The sequence below is a fragment of the Neofelis nebulosa genome, chromosome X (genome assembly GCF_028018385.1).
Source record: "Neofelis nebulosa isolate mNeoNeb1 chromosome X, mNeoNeb1.pri, whole genome shotgun sequence".
NCBI classification, from domain to species: domain Eukaryota; kingdom Metazoa; phylum Chordata; class Mammalia; order Carnivora; family Felidae; genus Neofelis; species Neofelis nebulosa.
In genome coordinates, this window is record NC_080800.1 from 107,815,195 (window position 1) to 107,839,065 (window position 23,871).

Below are 23,871 nucleotides of genomic sequence, written 5' to 3' on the forward strand. Positions count from 1 at the left end.
ACAAAGCATGATGGTCAAGGGTTTCTTTAGTGTTGGTTTTGTTATCTGCAAGGATTTATTTTGTGTAATCCATTCTTTCCATTCAGCTCTTCACAACAATTCTCCTAGCTCAAGATTTGGAGAGCTCAACTAGTGATTACTGCTCCCATGCAAAAATAAATGAGTCTCACTTGTAGATTAGGCCAAGGTCTTCACCTGACACTTATCCAAGTTGGCAAGCAGATGATTTGGGAGCTTCCTTGGGTATGCGCATCTCTAGCTTTCTCACTTTGCTACCACTGTCTGTCTTATCAGTGTGGCTCAGAATAATCAGGTACTCATGATGCTCTCTTCCCATTTAGTCAATAAAAGGGATAAAGGCATTCAGGGAACTTATAAAGTTTCTGTTAATAAAAAAAAATTCTGTAATTTCAAAAACTCGCTGTATTGGTCTTTTGTTCCATAGGAGAAATTTAAAGGGAAAAGGAAGATAACCTAGTGAGCAGGAATCTGAAATGTCTTAGTCATGGGCACTGGAATAATGTGGTTTTTAGCCAAAAAAAAAGGGAAATGAGGTCCAGAATCTCTTAAGACTTCTGCTTCTGAGTTTTTAAGAAATGAAAGGATTCTAACATCACGGTTCCAGTGATTCTCAACTCCAACAGCACATTAGAATCAACTTGGGAGTCAACCAAACGAAAAATTCCTGTGTTCACTCCAAAGAATGATTTAATTAGTCTGGGGTATAGCCTGTGCATTATTATTTTTTTTAAAGCTCCTCAGGCAACTCTAATAGTAGCTAGGATTGAAAACCACTGGCTTGGTCTAGACTTCTCATATTACAAAGAAAAACCTTAGCTGAGTGAGGTTGAGTGACTCATTCAAGGTCGCCAAATTGGATAGAAAGAGAAGGAATATGAACTTGGAGCAGGTAAACCTGGATTTAAACCTTAACTTAGTAACTGTATGACCTTTTGAAAATTACATATCTTCTGGGTATCTCATTCTTTCATCTTTAAAATTGGGATATTGTCCTCTACCTTACAAGGATTTTTGTAGGATAGTTGATAATCTACTGTCTATATTGCAAGTGCTACAATGCCTAGCACTTGATAGGCTCCCAATTGGTCATTATTGTAGTGTTATTATTATATACTGTTATAGAACCCAGATTTTCTGATTACCAATCTGGGGCTTTCTAAAGCACTACTACAAGACTGGGGCAGAATGGCAGCTTAAGACCTGGCCTTCTAAACTCCCAGTTCCTTGTTTTAGCCAAATCTTCCGATAAGGCTTGGTTTGGGAAGGAATCACTCTTCTCAATAGAGGAATCTATAGCTGTGAAGACACATATGGTTTTGACCATGGAACACAATCTAGCCACTGACTATATAGGTAAAAAATTTTCAAGAGCACCCCTACAGTTAGAGCCATGTTTTCAAATCAAAGGCTTTAGACTAAAATCCTGTTACAGAATCCTTCTGAAGTTTACTATTTAAGGAATTTGATGGTAAAGAATCTTTTTGTGAAGTAAATGTTCACCTTTTTATATTATTTAAGTTTGCTTAGTTAGGTCTACCTTTTGGTCCACTGAGAGACTCTAAGGAATATCTGGTTACTGCTGCAGTTACATATAACACAGAAAATACCAAGTCTCTTTCCTCTCACTACATTTGTAGGATTCAAAAATTCTGTGATGAAATCATCACTCTATTTAGATGCTGTGATTATTCTGTGGTAACTGCTAAGTAAAAAAGCATAAAAGCCACTAAGTAGCGTCCAGAATGCTGGGGATTTATTTGTTTTCCTTGGGTAAATGTAGAAAGTCTCTTTGATAGCATTCACTGAGATTTAGGTGTATGCCACCAAACAAGGCAATGGGCTGTACTATCTTCCTTAGTAGACAGTACTTATTCTTTAATTCACAGCTCAAAGCACTTTATTGTCTGGGCCTGATTTACTAATCCCACTGAAATACAGTGATCTGGGCACAGCAATGATAACTCCATAGGAGAGCAAATTCAAAGTCCACCTATTAATCAGGTAATGTGTTGAACTCTTGTAATACCCAATCACTACTGTGGACAGAGAAGAAGAAAACTTCATGTAAAATGATTCAAGATAACTGAGAGTATAAAAAAACCTTTAATCTCTGGTAATGGAAAAGGAGGAACTTCTAGCAATTCTAATTACAACTAAGCACCTACTCTGGGGAGCTCTGTTGGGGGCAATCAGCATTAAGATCAGAGTCACTGCTGATCTTTGAGAAATGAGGCAGGGGACAACATGGAGAACCTATAAACCACTTGCATCTTGCTTTTCAAAGGAGCATCACAGATCACTCAACTGGTTTGCCAGAATTTACATACTGCAAAGTGTTTGAGTTGATTTTATTAGATGCCTAAGACTGAAGGCCCCCTCGATAATCAGCAGGGGTCAGATATATTTTAATGTAATTCCAACTGATTGGAGATAATCAGAAGACTAGTGAATTTTTATTAATTCTCAATTTACCCACTTTCTCTAACTTTCTTAATAGAACCCAGCCCTAGGAGACAAAATGAGGTTGGCCTGTTCTGATACAGTAAAATGAAAAAATCACTCTTTTTCTGGCTCCTGGGTGCTTTCCCATGTTCCTGTACACAGATAGCAGATGATAGTCCACCATTTATTCCTCATTTACTATTAACTTGACAGTAGATTCCAAATGCAACCTCTTCATGTAGAAGCTCTATCAGCTGAAGTGGGAGGAAAACCAATAGTGTGGTGTCCTGAAAGCCATGTAAAGAAAGTATACCAATGACTAAGGAGTAATCAACTGTGTTGCACATGGCTATTAGGTCAATTAGGAAGAGAACTGAGAAATAACTACTGGATTTAGGTCACTAGTGTTCTTTTTTCTTAAAGTTTATTTATTTTGAGAGAGACAGAGATAGCATGAGTGGGGGAGGGGCAGAGAGAGGCTCCCAAGCAGGCTCTACGCTGTCAGTGCAGAGCACGACGCAGGCTCGATTTCACCAACTGTGAGATCATGACCTGAGCCGAAAACTAAGAGTCGGACACTTAACGGACTGAGCCACCCAGGTGCCCCTGGTCACTAGAGTTCTTAAACAAGGGAAATTTTGATAGAGGAGTGGGGCAAGAGCATAAATGAAGATTTAAAAGAGAATTGGAAAAGAACTGGAAACAGCAAGTAAAGAAGACTTTTGCTGCTACTGGGTATACAGAAATGCCAACACCTCTTTCTCTTTTACATTTTCAAATGTTGGAATTCCTCAGGGCACTTAGCTTGTTTGTCATCCTTTCTTGATCTATATAACCTCTCTAGTGGTCTTAGTCATTATTACACCTTCAAATCACCTAATGTTTCAAGAAGGATGAAGGGATTACTAGTACTAAGAATAGCAGAGACATAAAGTAATTTAAGGGCTAAAAATTACCCATTGGGCCTAGCACCCAATATTTAGGTGGAAATGCATTAGAGCAATGGATGATTAACTGTTGTTTTAATTTCCATATCTTCCACGTGGAAATGTTCCAGGAGAAGGTAGGCTTGCAGTTGGGCTGGAGAGGAGTGTGATACTGGGAAGCAGCTGCACTTGACTAAAAGGATGGGTACGTGGCAAGTAGAAACAATGAATTGAAGACAGTCACATGAAGCATAGCAGTGAATTTTGAAGTCAGGAGTTGGACTTGGCACTTGTAGGCAATGGGAACCTTGGGGCTTCTGGGTTCTGTATATGTGACAAGCACCTGGATGAAGTGTCAGGTGGGAGAGGGGGGAAGGAATTGATGGTAAAGATACTGTCTAATGAAGCAACAAGACAGAAGCAGATTGGATGGGTGCATAAAGAGACTGTGAGAGTCCCCAGATCACAGGTCCTTACTGTTGACAGGCCACTGAGTGCAAGAGAATATACCAGAGACAGAAGCAGAATATACCGGAGGTAGGCATAAATACCGGGGTTTATAATCAAGGCCTTATCGGACAAGGCTGGTAGGCTCTGGAGAAGGTAAGTGACTTAGTCGTACCAAATCCCTGCTCTTCCCATCACACTTTCACAGTGTGGGGCTGTGAACAAAAACGGCACTTGCCATGCTTTCAGCACCGAACAGAGGGAGTCTTCTCCATTAGCCATTGTGCTTTCCCCACACAATTAACCTGAGCCCCCTTTTGACAAAATCCAAGTTCTAAACAGGAAACAGAACACCAGTTCACCTTAAGCTGTGTCAGGAGTGTTAGTTTTTAATTCAATTCCAAAGCCAGGTTCCTTCCCTGAAGCCACAACTTTATTGGTACTAATTGCTCTGTCAGTATTCTTAACACAGATGAAGAAAAAAAGTATTGAGCCATGAAGGTAAAATGCTTCCCTCTCGCTCTGGCTCTTCCAGCTCAGACTCAAGAAGGCATGACTGTACGTGGGAAAGATAAATGTATTTGAGGGATGTTTATCTGTTTCTTTTCCTAGAGACAATCAAAAGTTAGAGCCTCTTTAAGCTGTGTATGTCTACATTCCTTTAAAGACCACTCAATAATGTGGTCTATGTGTTATACACAATGTATCTGTTATTCTTTGGCAATTCAGAGACTGAATATCCTGTAAAGTCATCTCTCGTACCCAACCTAGACATTACAAGGTATGAGCCATCCTGTTACGTTAGACTTGATTGAGACAATGAAAGCCTAGGGCAAGCTGATTATGTGATAAATGAATGATTAAACCAGCAGGATTGTACCTTTACATAAACAGGAGGTTTTAACACTGGACATGCCTAAATTCGTGGCTTTTGAAGTGAAAAATGTAGAATTAGTGACGCATAGCTTTCCCTAATCCAAAAGCAACACACTGGATGAAAGGGAAAAAAGTCCATTGCCCATTTGTAGGGACAGTGGCACTAAGAGGAAGAGACAGGGTACAACAGTGCCATTCATTCACCTAGGCACTAAACACAAATCCAGGAATGGCCACTTGAGCTGGCAGATAAGGCCTACTAGGCCATCTTATTCTGCATTCCCTAATTCTCTTGTGACATACTAGCTCTTCTCCCAATTCAGTCCTCTGAGATGCAGCCTCCTAGATTTCTTATTGGCCTAGAAGGAAGTACCCTGCTGACAATCAAGTTCAAAGACCTGAAGAAGGCACTGAGAACATTTCTCACTAGCAAAAAGAGATGAGATGATTTGGTCAATGAACCCTTACTGATTCTAAAGTCCTGTTAGCTATGAATAGACTATACTAAGAATTTGGGTCCCTGCCAGGGCCTGATTCCATGATTAACTAATTCCTGTGTAAGGTAGGAGATGAAATAGTTGTCTGAAGTCACATGTCAAAAGTTCATGTTTATTGTGATAAGGCAAGTTCATTTGATCTATGGCCTGAACCCTAGAATGTGTCCCTTAACAGCTTTAATCTTAGCACTGTAGTGGCAGCTCCCTTAAGTAGGTCACCCAGCACCACTAGAACTGTGGAAAAAGCCTTAATGAGGCTTGGGTCATGTGTAGAAATAATGTCTGATCACTTAAAGTAAATAAAACCACAAAGAGACCTAGAAAAATGTTTGAGTCAATTATTGCTGCTATATTTTAAGTGAAATATGGCCAACATATGTTAGCAGATATTTTTAAGAGTCTAAGGAGAAACCTATTCATTACTGCCAAGATAGATCCATAGATCATCTCCACATGAATTTCATTGACTAGATGGATGCAAGTGGTTCGACTCAGTCTCAGTATTCCTCTTTACCCTCGTAGCAAGTTAAACCTCACCCCACTGTCTATTGCAGCCCATCAGTTGAATAGCAGTAGTTTGAGTGATGTGTGAATAGCTAGTAGCAATGGAGGATTCTTAGCACCAAATATGTATTCTCATGTGCCTCGGGCAGGCTCAGACACACACTATTACTGCCATTATCAGCATGTAGGCCAGTTATGAAAAAGAGAGTCTGCAAATGGCAGTGTTGAACAATTTGTGTCAGGTGTCTCTGTACGAACACACTTGAATTCCTTACCAGATGGCATCAGAAACACGTTTTATCATTTGTAATGCAACCAACACACAGAAATCTACTATTCTATGCATAAAATTCAACCTTGCCTAATAAGAGAAAATTTTCCTGTCTTCTGTTTTCTAGGTGAAGCTTCTGTATATACATCTATGAAGCCCTAGGGTATTTTTTTTGAAAAAGAAGAAAGTGTTCCTAGACACCAAAACATTATGACTTGTGTGGAGAAAAAGCAGAATATTACTTGGATTTGGAGGGAAAAGTGTGCAGCTTTTACAGTGTATGATCTCTTTTACTACTGGCATATCTGGTGGAATTGGAGGAGGTACTATTCCCAAGCCAGGCATCATTGGAGTGATTGGTGGAATTCCAGTCATCATTCCAAGAGCAGGATCAAAGTCTAAAAAAGGAGAGGAAAGAGAGAACAATAAATGACACCAGGCAAGGCCAAGTGGAGGCAGAATGTTACCTTATACATTTCAAGCCAAGGGACTTTCTAAGACGAAGGCAAAATATTTAAGAAAACATGGTATTAGCATTAGGTCTTAAATATTATATTCTACTGGTGCATTTTCCTTTTGGGATAGGGATCTTTGTTTTTGCTTGACCAGTCTATTTGTCTCTATATATCATTTTTGACATCCAAGGCCTTTCATACTATGTGCCTTTTCTGTTGATCTTGCCTTTACTAGTTCTCAACACACATTCACTGCTCCATACAGACAAGGCTCCCTACTATCCCTTGTCTTTTTGCAGTATAGCATGGTATTAAGAGCATACAATTTTGGGGATCAGGCAGACCTGGGACCTACTTCTATTGTTTGCTTAGCAGGATGAATTTTTTGAACCCCCATTTCATCATCTGCAAACACCTACCTTATAGGGAACTGTGACGAATAAGCAAAACGATGAATGCAATGTGCTTAGCATAATGTATAGCACAAAAATATTCAATGAATAACTATTCTCCTTGCTTTTGTTCACATTGTTCTCCCTTCTTGGAATCACTAGACTCTCTCCCAATTCTCCCCATACTTAAGGCTGGCCTTAAGTCTCACCTTCCCTGAAGAACTTTTTCCAGATAATTCTGGTTCATTCTCAACTCTGTGTTGAAAAATTGTTCTACACTTGTTTCTACCGAATTTTATTTTATTTTGCATCATCTTTTGTTTTATTCAGGGATGCTTCTAGGATGTGTAGGGGCCCTCAAACAAATACTTTTCTGTGGGGCTCATCTATATAAACAATTCAATTCACCCCAAATCAACATCAACACTATTTCGCTGGCACATTCTCATGTGATACCATGAAAGAAATACCACACCAGGTAGCTGGAGTGATTTACTTGCCAGGCTACCTTCCTGGAACAGAGTCTGGGAGGACTCCATAGGCCTGAGTTCTGAAGCTTCTTGGAGAATATGGTTGACTCCACATGTAGAGTAGAGGATTAGAGAATGCCCCAAAGAGGAGAAATGATGACTGGGGTCCACACAGGTTCAGGCTGAGATTGGGACTCTTTGCTTAGACAACACTGCAGGCACTGGTCAGTCCCAGACAATGAAGAGGAATTTTAAAAATTGCAAGAAAGGTGCTCCTTGAGATTAGAACCTATATATGACCTGTTCTGGACTCAGGGCACCTACCCTGATCACACTACCTACCTTAGCACTGGGTGGGGGGCCTTAAAAAACATCAAGGCAGGCATTTCAAAGCAGGAGGTCCGCTGAGATGCAGGCTTAGGGCAAAGTTCCCACTTGCTTGGGTCTATGGGTGGTACTGATTTTGTTTAAATTTTGTCTCTATAACAAAATGCAAGTTCTCTGAGAGAAGGAAATCCATTATACTTCCTTATTCTCTACCTCTCAGCCCTGTCCTCTGCTACAGAATGCACAGCGGGCTGCAAGCAAAGTAAGTATTGCATAAGGAGTTGTGATAATGTAGGGGCTGTTGCAGTAGCAGTAGTGTACCTGAACCCCCAAAACTTCACTCTGCTCACCACAAAAACACGAGGGGGCAATCCTTATAAGCACATCCTCAAGGAGCTCAGAATTCCCTGGGTGGTTCTCCAAGATGTTGAAGGGGATGGATCTAAACGGTGGGAAGAATGTGTGGTCCCTATAGAAGTGGAACTTCAGGTACAATAGGTCCAGTAGGGGTGAGTCTCATGACTGGGCAGATAGGCAGGTGGTAGCACATGTGCACAGCCAGTCCACAAGAGCTAGAGCATTCGCCATCTTCCCACATGCCTGTCATGCTGAAATATCAAGACCCCGGATATGTTTGGGAAGAAAAAAATGTCTTCTAAGAAATTTCCAAGAAATTAGAGGAAAATTTATTTTTCTGAAAACAAATTTACTTTTAGCCTTCACGTGCAATCTCACCCAACATGCACTTTTACACATGCATGTGAGCACATGCACTCTCTCTCATGCTCTCTCTCTCTCTCTCTCTCTCTCTCTCTCTCTCTCTCTCCCTGCCTTCCTCCTTGTGGCCCTCATATCTCTACTTTTCTCCACATAGTAGTGGAAGGTTTCTTAATATCTGTGTACCACCATTTTGTTTTTGATAAAAGTGGGGATAAATGATGACATTTAGCTCAAAGGATGAAAGGACAGAACAGATACGAAAACCCATGGCATGATAAGTGGTAGTGCTGATAGGTAAGTTTCCTTCCTTCCATTCAAAACATGCATACACACAACAATAAATTCACTGTTTTGGGCATTCATTCCCACATTCCACAAGCATTCCTGATAGGTTTTTATATGTCAGGCTCTATCAGGTGGGGGCAGGGGGTCCAGGTCTTCCTTTCCATCTTGGAGGACTTAGGCCCCTGATGCCCTATGTTCCCACACTGAAGAATAGGAGCACTGTGGTTAAAAATACCATTTACGTCTTTGGAAAATTTGATTTCTTGTGTTTATTATTTTGGAAAAATTGTTAACATTATCTCACCCATTTACAAACTGTTAATTTTCCGTAGGAAAAGATCAGATTAGATTGTGTGCCAACTAAACAATTCCATCTATTTTTCCTCTCCAACTGAAATGTTTGTCTTCCTTTTATTGTTCTGCCTGCCTCCTCATTGTTATTCATACAGCTCTGTCACTCACAACTCTGCCTTACCACAGATTACAGAAACATCAGTTCATTAAGCAAGTCCTGCCACTTCGGCTGAGAAAGAAATGCCCGTCTCCATGTACTGTCTACTAACAAATGGAGACAAACAAAAAACAAATACACAAGATAAATATAACTCCTGACTGAGGTACTCACCACTCTGTTTGGTATGATTACATTAATATTTTATGAAATTCATTTAAAAGCAGATGTATTCATGACATATGGCTAAAGCAAAGAGTAGATACACTCCCTTTCTTTCTTGCGTTCAATATGACAAGAGCTCCATAGGCTACACTGCCTAGCAGGGCTTGCTAGAGGGCAGGTTGCACATGACATTTCAAAGGCTCCTAACACATTGATTATTTCTTTTGTTTATCTTCAACCATTAAGCACCCAAGTCGATGTAAATTTCTGATGCCAACCAAGAAAATAACCATTTGAAGTCATGGGACTTATACAAGTATTGCAGAACCTGAAATATCAAAGAAGTCCAACAATTTAAAACACATTGGGAATAGGACGCCAGAGAAATTATCTCCCTCTTTGAGCCTTCAAGCCTGGCTTGAGGACTACACCTATAATTACATAGTATTAATATTTATGTTAGGAATTCAAACTTCTGAAGGAGATCTGAAATCATTTTATACAAGGGCTATGGAAAAGGCCAACGTATTCCTCCAAAGTCCTTCCTATAATAAATGCCCTGTTCTGTTTTGCTTTTATATCTCTCCTTCCAGTACCTTTTCCCTGCAGCCTTTCTGACTTGGTATTGCCATGCCTGGAAGTGTCATAAATGTTGGTTTGCATTCATCTTCTGATTCATGAACTTCCCAAAGTCCCAGCTTAACTGGAAATGCCATAAGTGCTGTGTGTCAGTTGGGCCAGCTTGCTCCTCTGAGTTGCAACTCTACTATGTGATTTCAAGTAATATTTCAGTGTGGCCTTAAGCTTTCCTGCCCCCTAGCAACTTGTGTTCATTCTACCTAGAGTAGTTACCTGGCAGTACAATTATCTTCCATTCTCTTTATACATTTGAGCCAGGGGGTTACATTGCAGGCACATACCATTTCTGCACTGCCATCCAGTCATCCATATGTCCATCCATTCAATAGTCTGATGCCAGGCCCTGTGCCAGGAGTTGGGATTTAAGGAACGAGTAAGACAAAATCCTCGGCCTCATAGTCTAGTTTGGAAACATCCAAGCAGTTACACTTATGTGTCACCAATTATTATAAACAGCCAAATTGTTTACCGGATGCTTACAATGTGCTAGGCACTGTGTTAAGCATTTTATATAATCACATTCCAAGAAGACTGTGACCTAGCTACTATTATTATCCTTCATTTTATAAAGAAATTAGGCCTCAGAGTGTTGAGTTACTTGCCCAAGATTATACAGCCAGTAAGAAGCAGAACTAGGATTCAAATCCAGGTTGGTCTAACTATTAATACTCTTAACCACTACACTGCCTCTCAATGCAGTGTGGCAATTGTTTTAATGAATTAACTTAATTATAGGTATAAGGTGAAACTGGTATGATGAAAAACATGGCAAATGAACAACTAAGTACTTCCATACAGTTATTTTTTCCCAGTGTGACAGATTAAAGGGGGACACAAATTCTTTGACACCCCTCTCACCAAGAGGTAAAATCTATGTCCCCCACCCCCATTTGAATCTGGATGGGTTCCACACTTCTTTGACATAAGAGAAGTTGTGCCTGTTTTCAGGCTCAGGCCTTGAGAGAGACACCATTCCCACCTCTTGTTTCTGGGATTGCATGCTATGGGACCTTCAAGACACCATGTAACGTGTCGGACTACTGTGGTAGAGAGACATGTGGAGAGGGCCTTAGAGTAAATGGAAGGAGAGAGATCCAGCTGAGCCCAGTGTTTTAAGCTGTCCCTGCCAAAATGCCATGCATATGAATAAAGTTGTCCTGGAATCTCCAGACTAGACTACCACAGCTGAGGCATCCCAGTTGATACCATATGGCATAGAAGAATTGCTCATAAGAGTCCTGCCCAAATTCTTCACCCAGAAAATCTTAAAATAGAATAAAATGATTGCTTTTTAAGCTACTAAGTTATAAAGTAGTTTGTCATACAGCAATAGACAGAATATGCAGCATGCCTAGGGACTGGGGTGTGATTAGTTAGTTAATAGAGTTGGCTATTTCCAAAGAATGGGAATAGAAAGTACACTAAGTACCCAAACTAGACTGACCATGATTTTTTCTCAGATTATTGCAATGGTGCTGTGGGATCCTGCAAGGTCCCAGAGCCACCATCTTGAGCACTTGTGGTCATTGTACTACACGGCCCATTGAAACAATGCCAGGTGACTGATACTCTACTAGATGGACTAAGACTACAGATGTCTACAAAGCACTAGAAACCTTAGAGGTTGCCCATTTTTGATGCCTGACAAAGTTGCCATACTCACCAATTTTATGGTTCAATTCTTGATATTTTCTGGCAGGATGGATCACACTGGTTTTCTTCCGATAAAATGGAAACTCCACTTTTGTAGCGGGGGACAGGGATGGTGTCCATAATACTATTAACCATTAATTGAGTGTGTATGGATTTTCAGGTTTTATACATATCATCTCATTTAATTTTCACAATCCTAAGGAATGGACCATATACTACTCCCTATTTTACAGATGAGGAAATTGAAGCTCACAGAATTAACACTGTATGGCCATACAGTAGGTGGCTTTTACTAACCACATTCTCAATCATTCATCTATATTGCTTCCCACAAAGTCCATGGGTCCACTGGAAAAAAGAGATACTCCCTGTCAGATTAAGCTCTATCTCTACCTACCCAACCTGTAGCAGGCCTTCAAATGTTTCTCTCCAAAAGGCTACCATCTGGTTGCTTATCTCTACACTTAGAACTTCCTGTTCAGGTGTTTGATACACATATTGCCACACTAATAGTTAATTTAGAGGCCTCTTTAAAATCCATTGTCCCAACTTTGACTCACAGATGAAGTTAAAATTGTGGCAGTGTATGAACTGGAAGTGGGCAAAGGTAGGAGGTGGCACATTTACTGTTGGTCTTGCCTTTTTAGCACTGGACCTGGTTCTGGCTAGCTGGAAGCCCCTTCATATCGTCAGAAAGGCTCTGCCTGCACTTAGTGACTTCTTGCCATCCAAGAGCCCCTCCAGGCCCATAAAGGCATTTCCATTTTGTTAGGTGTTCCAGAGACTCTTTGAGCACCAGGAGGTAGTTGGCACTCACAATAAAACCACTGAAATGCAACCATAGATTAGTCTAAAATAAGTGTTCCAAATGAGATCTAAATATAATTAAGGTATTTTACAGAAAATTGATTCCAACTCAGGTATACATTTCTGGGACATTATTGCTATTTGTTTAGAGTTCCTATAAAATTCATTGGAAAATAAGAATTTTGCCTGGGTATTATGAAATTTTAACCCACTACAGTTCTGACTGCCTCTTTGCCATGCAAATTCTCACAAAGACTTTTCAAGCAGTCAATCTTAAGAGAGAACATATATTTCTAAGGACAGCCTGGCTATGCTGACAGATGATCCTGCAGTTATCAGTAGCCCTCTTGGAAATAGAGCACTAGTTTCCAAATTTTTGCATAATGACTCTCAAATTCTACTAACATCTGCCTGCTTCTCCAAAACATCATCTAAACCCTTACTTCAGGCCAGCTGGAAAGTTGAGGCAGGGCTTGGTTTGTGTACAATGGCAAATAAGGTAGCAAACTAAGCTTGGGTAGATTATATGGCATAATTAGAGTTCACAAAGACTCTCCCAGTAAATCTCAACTTTGATTTCAAATTTATACAAATGAAGCTTTATTTCTTTAGTATAAATTTTTGCAAATATCTACCTTTCTAGCCCAGCTTCCCCCTATTCCTTCCCATTTATTTATACTGTGTTCTTCCTTTGTTAGAACATTTGACAGATTAAGGATCATGACCTTGACTTTCATCATGGGAGGCTGTGAACACCTTTGGAGGGGCATTACTGAGGACATTTCACTCTACATCTGTGGTTCCAAGATTTCTAGAGTTTAGAGAGGAATAAAAATAATTACATATGTACGTATATTATCTTCCTCTTAATTTGCCAAAACAAGACATGGGAAAAAATAACAGAAACTAGCCAATATACCATGCACACAGTTCATAAAAGACAGAATATTTTAAACCAGACAATGTAGAAAGTCTATAATCTCAGAATAAAGAACAGTCATTTCAACTAAGCAAATTTAGTTTCATATAAAAATCACTATATTTTTAGTTTTTATATTTTGCAGCAAATCAGGGAAAATAATATTGACTAGTCCTGGGCTACACAACTGTGCTTGGGCTTCAGAAATTACTCAACTACCTTACTTAGTGTACATCCCTATAAGAAGCTCCCTATGAAAAAATTCTTTCAGAGCTAAAATGTCAAATACACACACAAAATTGTGAAGGGCCATGAAAAGTTTGACTTCTCTGAGGTTTGGTATATTTTTTCTTCATGGAAAATGCAAATTACATAACTGATCATGTTTCCCTTTTTGTTTTGGCTATCTGGTCACGGGTACAGCTCAACTTTAGAAATTGGGTAGGATCCTATGACCTACACATCTGAATTCTAATTAACCTCCCTACCTGATCGTCACTTAAAAATGTATATTTATTTATTTTGAGAAACAGGGAGAGAGGGGGAGAGAGAGAGAGAGGGAGTGGAAGAGGGGCAGAGAGAGAGGAGAGAGAGAATCCTACGTAGGCTCTGTGCTGATAGCACAGAGCCCAACTAGAGATCATGACCTCAGTTGAGGTCAAGAGTCAGAGGCTTAACTGACTGAACCACCCAGGTGCCCCCTGGTCTTCACCTTTGACCTTCATTTATATTTTCCTAGAAGCTGGTTTATTTTGCTTGTAATTTTTCTCTTTTATTATAACCTTTCTCATATGCTGCCTCAAACTTTGTGGAATGGGATGATGTAATTCTACTCAATATTTAACCATTGTCCCCATGCCATATACTCTAGTATACATTCCAGTAATTGATGCATCATTTCCTCTTCCTGGATCATTCTTAGCCCTTTTTTTCACCTGATATATTCTCATATATCTCTGCATACTGAGGTAAAATATTACCACTTCTGTGAACCTTCCCAGACCACTACCATCTACCTAGCACTCCTTCTCATCCCACCCTAGCTAAAATAGTACTTTTCTATATGTTTCTACTGAGACATTTGCTACATTGTAGTGTAGTGATATTGACTTTGCCTCTGCTAGTGGACTCTGAGCTTGAAGGCAAGGATTGAACTATACCCATTTTGGATACCCCGTGACCCTAACCCTAGCTCAATATGCTTTTAATGAATGGATGGATGAATAAAAGCACAAAGGAACAAAATGGGTAGGAAGCCTCTGATATGTTATCATTCAAGAGGCATCTCATATGTGAGATGTATTAGGGAGAAAATATGGAGGTTCTCAAAGTACTGAACCCAGTAAGAGGGCAAGAATCTTGTCTTTTTTGTTCATTGCTTTATCCCCAGGGTTTCTCACAGTACTCTGTGTACAGCAGGCCTCAGTAAATATTTCTTGTATGAATGAATGAACAAACGATCTCATTTGGCCATTCTTTGTAATAGTTTCCATGGGGAGTTTTGAGAGTACCGTCACTGGGTAGGCTTCAAGCTTCTTTTATGGAGGCATTAATTCTATTTGGTATCGTGTTTTACATATCATTGGTTTTCAGTAAAGTGTCCACCATGCTGATGAACAGTGCTCTCTTTTCCCAGGATTTCAAACTTATCTGCCACTGAAGCCATATTCTATTTGTGGGAGATATTAAAAATAATAGAAACACGTTTGTCTCTCCTTGAGGAGCTTGTAGAGCAGTGGCCTATCATGTGTCACACATCCTCATTCTTCCTGCTCCCATCAGAATTGGCCCCCTGGGTCCGGTGAGAACTGCCTTCTTAAAAATGACAAAATAAAGTCCATAAGTCCCTATTTTCCAACATCTCCTATTATGGAGGTAGTATAGTCAATAAAGTGGAGACACCATAATGAGAGACTCTTCTCCTTTGGGACTTCACAGGGTCTATATTTGGATGCTAAGAATATTTTAATTGAGGGGAAAATAAAGTAAAATAAAGGAGCTATTCAATGAGTACCCCTAAATTGATCCATCTTTGGATTCATCTGGTATCATGGGCAGAACAATGCTCCTTAAACAGAAGGTCTGACCCTTCTTGGTCCCTCTCTTTGAAAACTAACATTAGTCGTATTTGACCAGCTTGGAAAAGCAAATACTCTAGCAGGAAAGACAGCTGCCAGACAGAGGAGACCTCCTAATTTGCCATCATTGTGGATTAACTTTATTGAACAGCAGCTGTACAAAACACCATGTTAGATGAAAGGGAGCTCCAAACCAAACCCCAGAGATGGCCTCTCTGCTCCCCACTCAATGAATATAATGACACTACCCTGATGACAAGTATGTGTCAAGAGACTCAGCTTCCATGACAGTATGGATTTGAGTTCTCTAGGGGAAATCAAGGCAGCTTATGTATCATTTGTTTTTCATCAATGCCAAAAGCCTTTTCTATTGTTACAGACCAGATGAGACTGGACAAAAAAAAAAGTTCAGTAGGAACAGTTCAGACTGGACAAAAAGCTCAGTAGGAAACCTCATAAGGGGCAGAAAAGTAGCTGAATTACTGAGCCATCAGTGAGTGATCTCAGGGAACAGTTCCATGTGGCTCATTGGCTGCCATTTACATTTCAAGGAATCTTGAGGCAGGGAGGATACAGGATTGGGGGATGTTTTAGCCCATTCAGTTAAAATGTTACATAATAAAAATAACAGGCATTCTGTTCCCAAAATCTAGGCAAGAAGAAGGGTAGGCAGCATTGGATTGTGGTGTCAACCTTCCATTTCTGTGGATACACCATGAGATTTACAAGGAGCAGTCATCAGCACTAGCAGGTACTGTTCCCTTCACCTGCTATTGTCCAGCACTTCTCCCAGGGAAAATTTTGCTTCTGCATTCATTACCCTTCACTGTTGCTAAGAATACAAATGAGCCATAATTCAACTTTTTGTGAGGATATGTCAGATGTGAACTCAAAACAGTAATACGAGTTAAGTTCATTGAGAGACTACTGTGAAGCAGGAATCATTCTAAGACTTTAATGTATTAACTCATTAATCTTCACAACAACCCCATGTCATAGATGCTATTATTATCTGTGTTTTACAGATGAGGAAACTGAGGCCTAGAGAGGTTAAGTAACTTGCCAATGTTTACATAGCTACTTAATGGTAGAGCAGGGATTTATTTGAACCTAGGCAGTCGGGATCCTGAACCTGTGTTCTAATCTCAATGGTTAAACTGCCTTCCTAAAATAATACACAGAAGGGAAAAATTAGTTGACACGAAACTCAAGTAATTTTACAGATAGCTTCGTATGTCTCAGCCCAACACTATTGCTCAAGGTACTTTTAAGACAAAAAGAGCACTACTAAACTAAATATCAATATTTCTAAGATCTGGTTTCCAAAGTCAAGTAACTTTCCCTAAAGCATAGCTAAAAATTTACTGAAACACGAAGTTGAAGGGGACCCTGAGAATCTATTTCTTCATAGTGCTTAAGAAAATAAGATGCAGGCAAAGAGGGCTAGAAGTAGAAATGAAAATCACTTGTAAGGTTTCAAATGTCTGGCTGGAGGTGGATGTGAGGAACACTCATTAGAGCTGATGGTGGCGGCATTGAACTCAAATACTTTCAATTTAAGTGGTAGCTTAGCAGCCATTTGAAGGAAGGATGTTAGTATTTCCTTTATCTTAAAGAGCATATAGCACTACTAATAGTAATAATGATGGCAGTTAACTTTTACTGAGTGCTTATTACATGCCAAACATTGGGCTAAGCATATTATTTAATCTTCACAGCAATCCTATGAGGTAGATACTAGAGTTATCCTCATTTTACAGATGAGGGAACTGAGGTACAGATAGGTCAAGTAACTTGTGTGAGGTCACATAGCTAGCAAGTAGCAGAGCAATGATCCAAACCCAAACAGTCTGTCTTTGAGGCCTATGTTGTTACATAGTAAACAAGATACTCTCTCCAGGAATAGCCCTTTGAGCTCCTGTGAAGAAAACTACCCAAATTTTTAGGCCTGTTATTGACCCCAGCAATAAGCTTTGGGCCTATAGTGATGCCTTGGATGATTTTTTTACTCTCAATGCTAAGCCTTTCTTGCTCCACATTGCAGATGGGTGACTAAATGCTGAAGATTACCATGTGAACATAGATTTATGTTTAGACATTGTAATTTACAAATAATCCAACATAACTAACATATTGCATCAGTGCAGATCTGGCCTCAAGATTTTTCCCTGAGACATATACCCATACAGATCAGATTTCCATGAACTGGTAATGTTTAAGGCAAATCAGATTGTTTAGCTTCTCTAGACTGTAAGAGATTGTGACTCAGGACCACTCCAAATGGAGCTATAAAATAATACATAATATTTTAGTTTAAATGCTATTACAATGAAATAATGAGGAAGAACTAAATTTAAAAGACCCATTACATCCTTTAGAAATATGTATAAAAAGTATATTAATAATGATTTTAAAAATATTTTAATAGCTAACACGTTTGAGCACTATGTGCCAGGCACTGTGCTAAGGCAGGCATCGTGCATTTGTGACAATTTAATTGTCACAAAAATCCTAAGGGGTTAAGTATTATTAGTCTGATTTTATGAATGAGGAAACAGAGTTTCATAGAAGATATTTAACTACTCAAAATAAAGTAGTGAAAGAAACAGGTTTGGAAGTCAGGCAGATTGACTCCAGAGTCTGATGTTTAACCATGATGCAATAGTGGCTCCTGTCATAACACCTGCTGATTCCAGATTGGCCCCACTAGTCATTCAAAACCCAAGGAGATCTATGGTCCAATCATTCACCCTAAAAGGATCCCTGGTTGCTCATTTCAATCATGGTTGGTCTAATGGAGTAGGATGCAGTCTAGTCAACTATAGTCCAAGGCATAAATTATAGTTTGGTGGGACAGTTCATTGCCTCTGCCACATACATAATCCAAGCGCCTTCATTCTCCACCCATTTCTCATTTACATATTTTTCCTTTATATTTGGCTGCTTTTAAGCTTGTTTCCTAGTTTTCTATGTAATCACATTTCTTAATTATTAAGATTATAAAGTATTGTTGCCTACACTTGCATGCCCCCATTATACCTTATAAGGATTCAAAATCTGAATTGGAACTGTGAAATTATTTTGGGGGGAGGGGTGGAGGTCACTAACTATATAGACAAATGGCACAACAAAGTGGCATTACTCTAGATCCGTTTCTCTACTGTGTTTGTGAATAACCTGGGGATCACGTTAAAATGCAGCTTCTGATTCAGTAGCTCTGGGCTAGTGCCTAAGATTTGGCAATTCTTAATAGCTCCCAGGTTATGCAGATTATACTTTGAATAGCAAGGTACTTGATGGGCCTGGTCCTGCCATTCTTTTAAAAGTAGGATCACAATTAGATGAACCTGGGAAGACTAATATTTAGGCTATTTTAAAAGCACTCCAGGCTTCCATAGATGGCAATTCCCTAATGTCTTCACAAATCCATTTTAACGGTTAATAGCTCTGACAGTATAGAAGCTTTTTTTGTGTTTAAACCAAACCCTTCAGAGGCTGCGGCATTTTTCTTCTGATTTTATCTTTAGTGGAGATGGAGTAAGTACAACATGACCATTCTCTTACTGGTTACTTTGTTAAAAAAAATATGAACAGTTATTCAATGTGAACCACTTTGGAATGTTCCCTACCATCTCTTCTTCCCCAGTTTAGGAATCTAAGATTTTTGAGGTGTCTAAGTCAATTCTCATTTCCACTCCACGTTTATTTGTCTCCTCTAAATCTATAAAATTAGATAAACTTTATAATTCCTTGCCAAATTCTGTTGCCTTTTATTTCGACAACCTGTTTAAATATTAATGCCCATATCCTGTATCAGCTATATCCCTAGTCCATAGTGCAATAAGGAGTATACTAGTAACTACTGGCCACCCTGCTTATAAAGCTCATATTACAAAAATGCACACTCTAGGCAGAGTCTGGTAAATGTCAACTTCAAAATAAGTTGTGTCATACTGTTATATTTATTACCACATGGTCAATAAAAAGAAACACTTGTGACGTGATTAAAAATAGCATACCAGGCAAAATTGGTTGTCCAGCGATTCCCAGTGGTGCCATTCCAAGATTATTCATTGCTGTGGCCCATGCAGTTGGATCAGACATAGGTAGCGTCATTGCAGTGGAATCCACATTCAGAGTTCTACTACTATCAGCTAAAAAAAAAATGACAAGCAAAATAATTTGTTGTATTAAGGTTTCAGTATGTAGTTTGCCTAACATAAACTGGCAAACACTTTACAGAAACAGACTGATGGACAAGTAGTAGATAGAGCCTTAATTCCAGCTCTTTACAAGGGTTAAAACAATACAGCGTGAACCAAAAGGAAGTCATAGAATTTGAAAGAAGTTTACCAGATGGTATTTTAGTGTGTTTCTTTCTTTCTCTTTCTACTCCCTCTGTTCCTTCCTTTTCTCTTGTTTTTTTTTATGAAGCCTTTATTTTTTAGAACAATTTTATGTTCACAGAAAAATTACAGAGAAGGTACAGCGATTTCATTTATAACCTCTACGCGCACACATGCATAGCCTCCCCCATTATCAACATCCCCCGCCAGAGTGGTACATTTGTTACAAAGATGCATCATAATCACCTAAAAGTCATAGTTTAAATTAGGGTTCACTCTTGCTGTTGTACATTCTATGCGTTTGGAAAAATGTATAATAACATGTATACATCCTTGTGGTATCACACAGAATATTTTCACTGCCCTGAAAATTCTCTGTGCTCTGCTTATATCATCCCTCCCTACACCCCAACCCCTGGCAATTACTGATCTTATTCCATCTCCATAGTTTTGCCTTTTCTATAATGTCACATAGTTGGAATCATACAACATGCAGCCTTTTCAGATTGGCTTTTCTCAGTAGTATGCATTTAAGTTTCCTCCATGTCTTTTCATGGCCTGATAGCTCATTTCTATCATAATAGAATGCTGCATAATATTCCATCATAGGGATGTATCACAGATTATCCATTCACCTACTGAAGAACATTGTAGTTGTTTCCAAGTTTTGACAATTATGAATAAAACTGCTATAAACATTCATGTGCACATTTTTGTGTGAACATAAGTTTTCAACTCCTTTGGGGAAATGCCAAGCAGCACAATCACTGAATTGTATAGTAAGAGCATATTTACTTTTGTAAGAAACTGTCAACCTATCTTCTAAAGTGGCCAAACCATTTTGCCTTCCCACTGGCAGTGAATGAGAGTTCTGTTGCTCTATATCATCACTAGTATTTAGTGATGTCAGTGTTCTGGATTCTGGCCATTCTAATAGGTGTATAGTGGTATTTCTTTGCTGTTTTAATTTGCATTTTCCTGTTACATAATACGGACCATCTTTTCATATATTTATTTGCCATCTGTATATGTTCTTTAGTGAGTTGTCTATTAAAGTTTTTGACCCGATTTTAAATTGGGCTGTTTGTTTTCTTGTTGTGTTTTAAATGTTTTTTGTATATTTTAGATAATAGTCCTTTACCAGATGTGTATATTGCAGATATTTTCTCCCAGTTTGTGGCTTATATTCTCATTATCTTTACATTGCCTTTTGCAGAACATAAGATCTTAATTTTAGTTAAGTCCAGCTTTTCAATAATTTCTTTCATGGATCATGCCTTTGGTGTACTAAAAAGTCATCACTGGGGTGCCTAGGTGGCTCAGCTGGTTAAGCATCTGACTTTGGCTCAGGTCAAGATCTCACAGTTTGTGGGTTCAAGCCCCACATTTGGCTTTCTGCTGTCAGTGCAGCACCCACTTTGGATCCCTCCTGCCTGTCTCTCATGTGCGCACTCACACACATGCGCTTTCTCTGTCCCTCCTGTGTGTGTGCTCTCTCTCTCTCGCTCTCTCTCAAAAAGAAATAAACATTAAAAAAAAAGTCGTCACCATATCCAAGGTCCTTTAGGTTTTCTCTCATGTTATTTTCTAGCAGTTTTATAGTTTTGCATTTCACATTTAGGTCTATAATCCATTTTGAGTTAATTTTTGTGATGGGTATAAGATCTGTGTTTAGATTTTTTTTGCATGAGGATTTCCAGCTGTTCTAGCACATTTGTTGAAGAGACTGTCTTTCCTCAATTGTATTGCATTTACTCCTTTGTCAAAGATCAGTTAACTCTATTTGTGGGGTCTATTTCCGGGTTCTCTATTCTACTCCACTGATCTATTTGTCTATTATTTTACCAATATCACACTGGCTTGATTGCTGTAGCTTTATAGTAAATCTTGAAGTTGGGTAGCATCAGGCTTCCAACTCTGTTCTTGTTCAACATATTTTGGATATTCTGAGCCTTTTGCCTCTCCATATAAATTTTAGAATCTGTTTGTTGATAACCACAAAATAACTTGCTTGGACTTTGATTGGGATTGCATTAAGTCAAGTTAGGAAGAACTGACATCTTGAAAATATTGAGTCTTCCTATCCATGGACATGAAATATCTCTTCATTTATTTAATTCTTCTTTTATTTCATTCATCAGGGTTTTGTAGTTTTCTGGGTTTTTTTCAAGCACATATACCACAGGAGCTTGGGATGACTAAGAGGTTTCCTATTCTTCTCATAGTCTAGTTGCATATGATTACTTCGTCAGCTTCCATCCAAACTACTCATGCATGCAAACTAAGAAAAACCATCCAACAGCTTCCATGGTGCAAAAAAAATGAAAAATTCTATTTTTGATGTAATTTCATTTCTTTGAGGCAGTTAACATTGAATAGAGATGGACATACAATCAGCAAATATCAAATTAGCCAATTGAGTATTTTGGAAATTAGGGGGACACGAGAGAATAATCAGATAGGATATGTAGTCCTTGCCTTCAAAGGTTATACAATATAATTGAAGAGACCAATGATGGTGGCAATGATTATTACTATTATCGCTACTCTCACCACCTCCATCCATTACTACCACTAATTATTGAACACTTACCACATGCTAGGTAAAGCACTTGGCACACATTATTTTCATTTAACTTTCAAAATAACCTTGTGAAAGGGACTATTTACATTTCCATTTAATAGATGAAAGACTTTTAAAGGTCACATATATTGTCTAAGGTCATGCAGGATATATACTTTTAGTCACAATGTTTTACTATCTCCAATGAAACCATTAAGAAACAACCAAATAATTGAATGGAATTGACTGGAAATGTTACTGAAATTTAAGTAATGAAAATGTGGCTTGAGTAGGTAGGAAAGACTTCATGGAGAAGATAGGATTTGAACAAATTGGCCATATTTTTACAGAACATGTCTTGAGTCATGGGTAGTTATTAGATAGGTAAAGAAGGAAAAGAGGAAAAAGACATTCCAGGAGCAATGATGACAGAAGAAGACACTGAAGTGAGTTATGCATGCAAGTGCATGTATATACTACATAGTTGGGAGCACAGAAAGACATATTTTTGGAAATTTCCCTCTGACTACTGATTTCTATAGAAAAATCTTTCCATGGCTTTTCTCCTACCTCTCAGTATGCACTCCAGCCAATTACACTCTAGAAGACAACTCTGTTCTAATAGTAGCTTGCTAACATCTATCACATCCTTCTAACCTGGAAATATCAGGGATGAACCTTGCCCTGGTTATTTATACAAGTGCTATTTTGTCACTGATTCGTCAGAACAAGAAAATGCAAATGTTCAAAAACATTATTTCTGAATTATTAGTTTTTAAGATTTTTCTATGCTTCCTATGCCTCTTCTCCACAACCCGCCCCCCTCCACACACACACACACACACACACACACACACACACACACACAGAGTGATTGATGGCCTTAGCATTTGTTACTATAGTCAGAAGTCACATTTCAGAACTGGTGATTTCTCTATCGCCAGAAACTCTAGTCCTCACATCCAGTTTTCAGTTGTTTCCCATGAAGGCATAGTATGGCTAGAAATAGCCATATTGTAAATATTATTAAGAAAACAAACATAGGGCATCAGATACCCTTTGAGTCAAGAGTTTACATATTGATTATTCAGTTCATCTGAACTCCCAATCTCTAGTCCAGGGGAGACAAGTTTTAGGGAATGTTATAACTGGAAGGGACCTTTAGAGATTACTGAATCTGCACCCTGGTTTTCTCTAGTGGCTGAAGAATGACTCCAAGAGGAAACATCTAGGTTTAGAAGGACTGGGCCCCCATACTAAAAATAATTTCTTGCAACAGTTTGGCTACTCATTGGCTCTGCAGTCCTGGAAAACATAAGAGAATCAGGAATTATTCTTAATAAGGAATTCTGAGATCAAAGAACGAGAATTTACAATGTACCAACCTAGCCAAACTCTGGACTAATTTTTGAGGAGGAGAGAGAATTATCTAAATTGTCAGTTTTTTTAAAGCACAGCACACAGTAACACAGCACAGTGTTACTATTTTCAAAATATATATTAATTCAAAGTGCCTGTTAAAATGTTAGCAAGGAGAGTTCCTGCTAAAGTTGTTTACATAAACCAGATGGTTTAGATAAGAACCATGTGGAATTTACAGCATTATTTTGCTATGAT

The 23,871-nt window shown here is 38.8% G+C and overlaps 1 protein-coding gene across 11 annotated transcripts in view; it reads right to left on the reverse strand.

The window, feature by feature from the left end:
- ENOX2 (ecto-NOX disulfide-thiol exchanger 2) overlaps positions 1 to 23,871 on the reverse strand; it is a 262,257-nt gene that overhangs the window by 44,792 nt on the left and 193,594 nt on the right. For 9 of the 11 annotated variants that reach the window (XM_058712519.1, XM_058712518.1, XM_058712514.1 and 6 more), the window contains 2 exons: positions 19,365 to 19,499; positions 6,227 to 6,382 (listed from right to left, as the gene is read on the reverse strand). In XM_058712519.1, the coding sequence (XP_058568502.1) occupies positions 6,227 to 6,382; positions 19,365 to 19,461 (253 nt within the window). In that variant the 5' untranslated portion in view covers positions 19,462 to 19,499. Of the gene's footprint in view, positions 1 to 6,226; positions 6,383 to 10,169; positions 10,232 to 19,364; positions 19,500 to 23,871 lie in introns of those variants that run through there. The other 2 variants (XM_058712517.1, XM_058712511.1) reach the window with 2 other exon arrangements.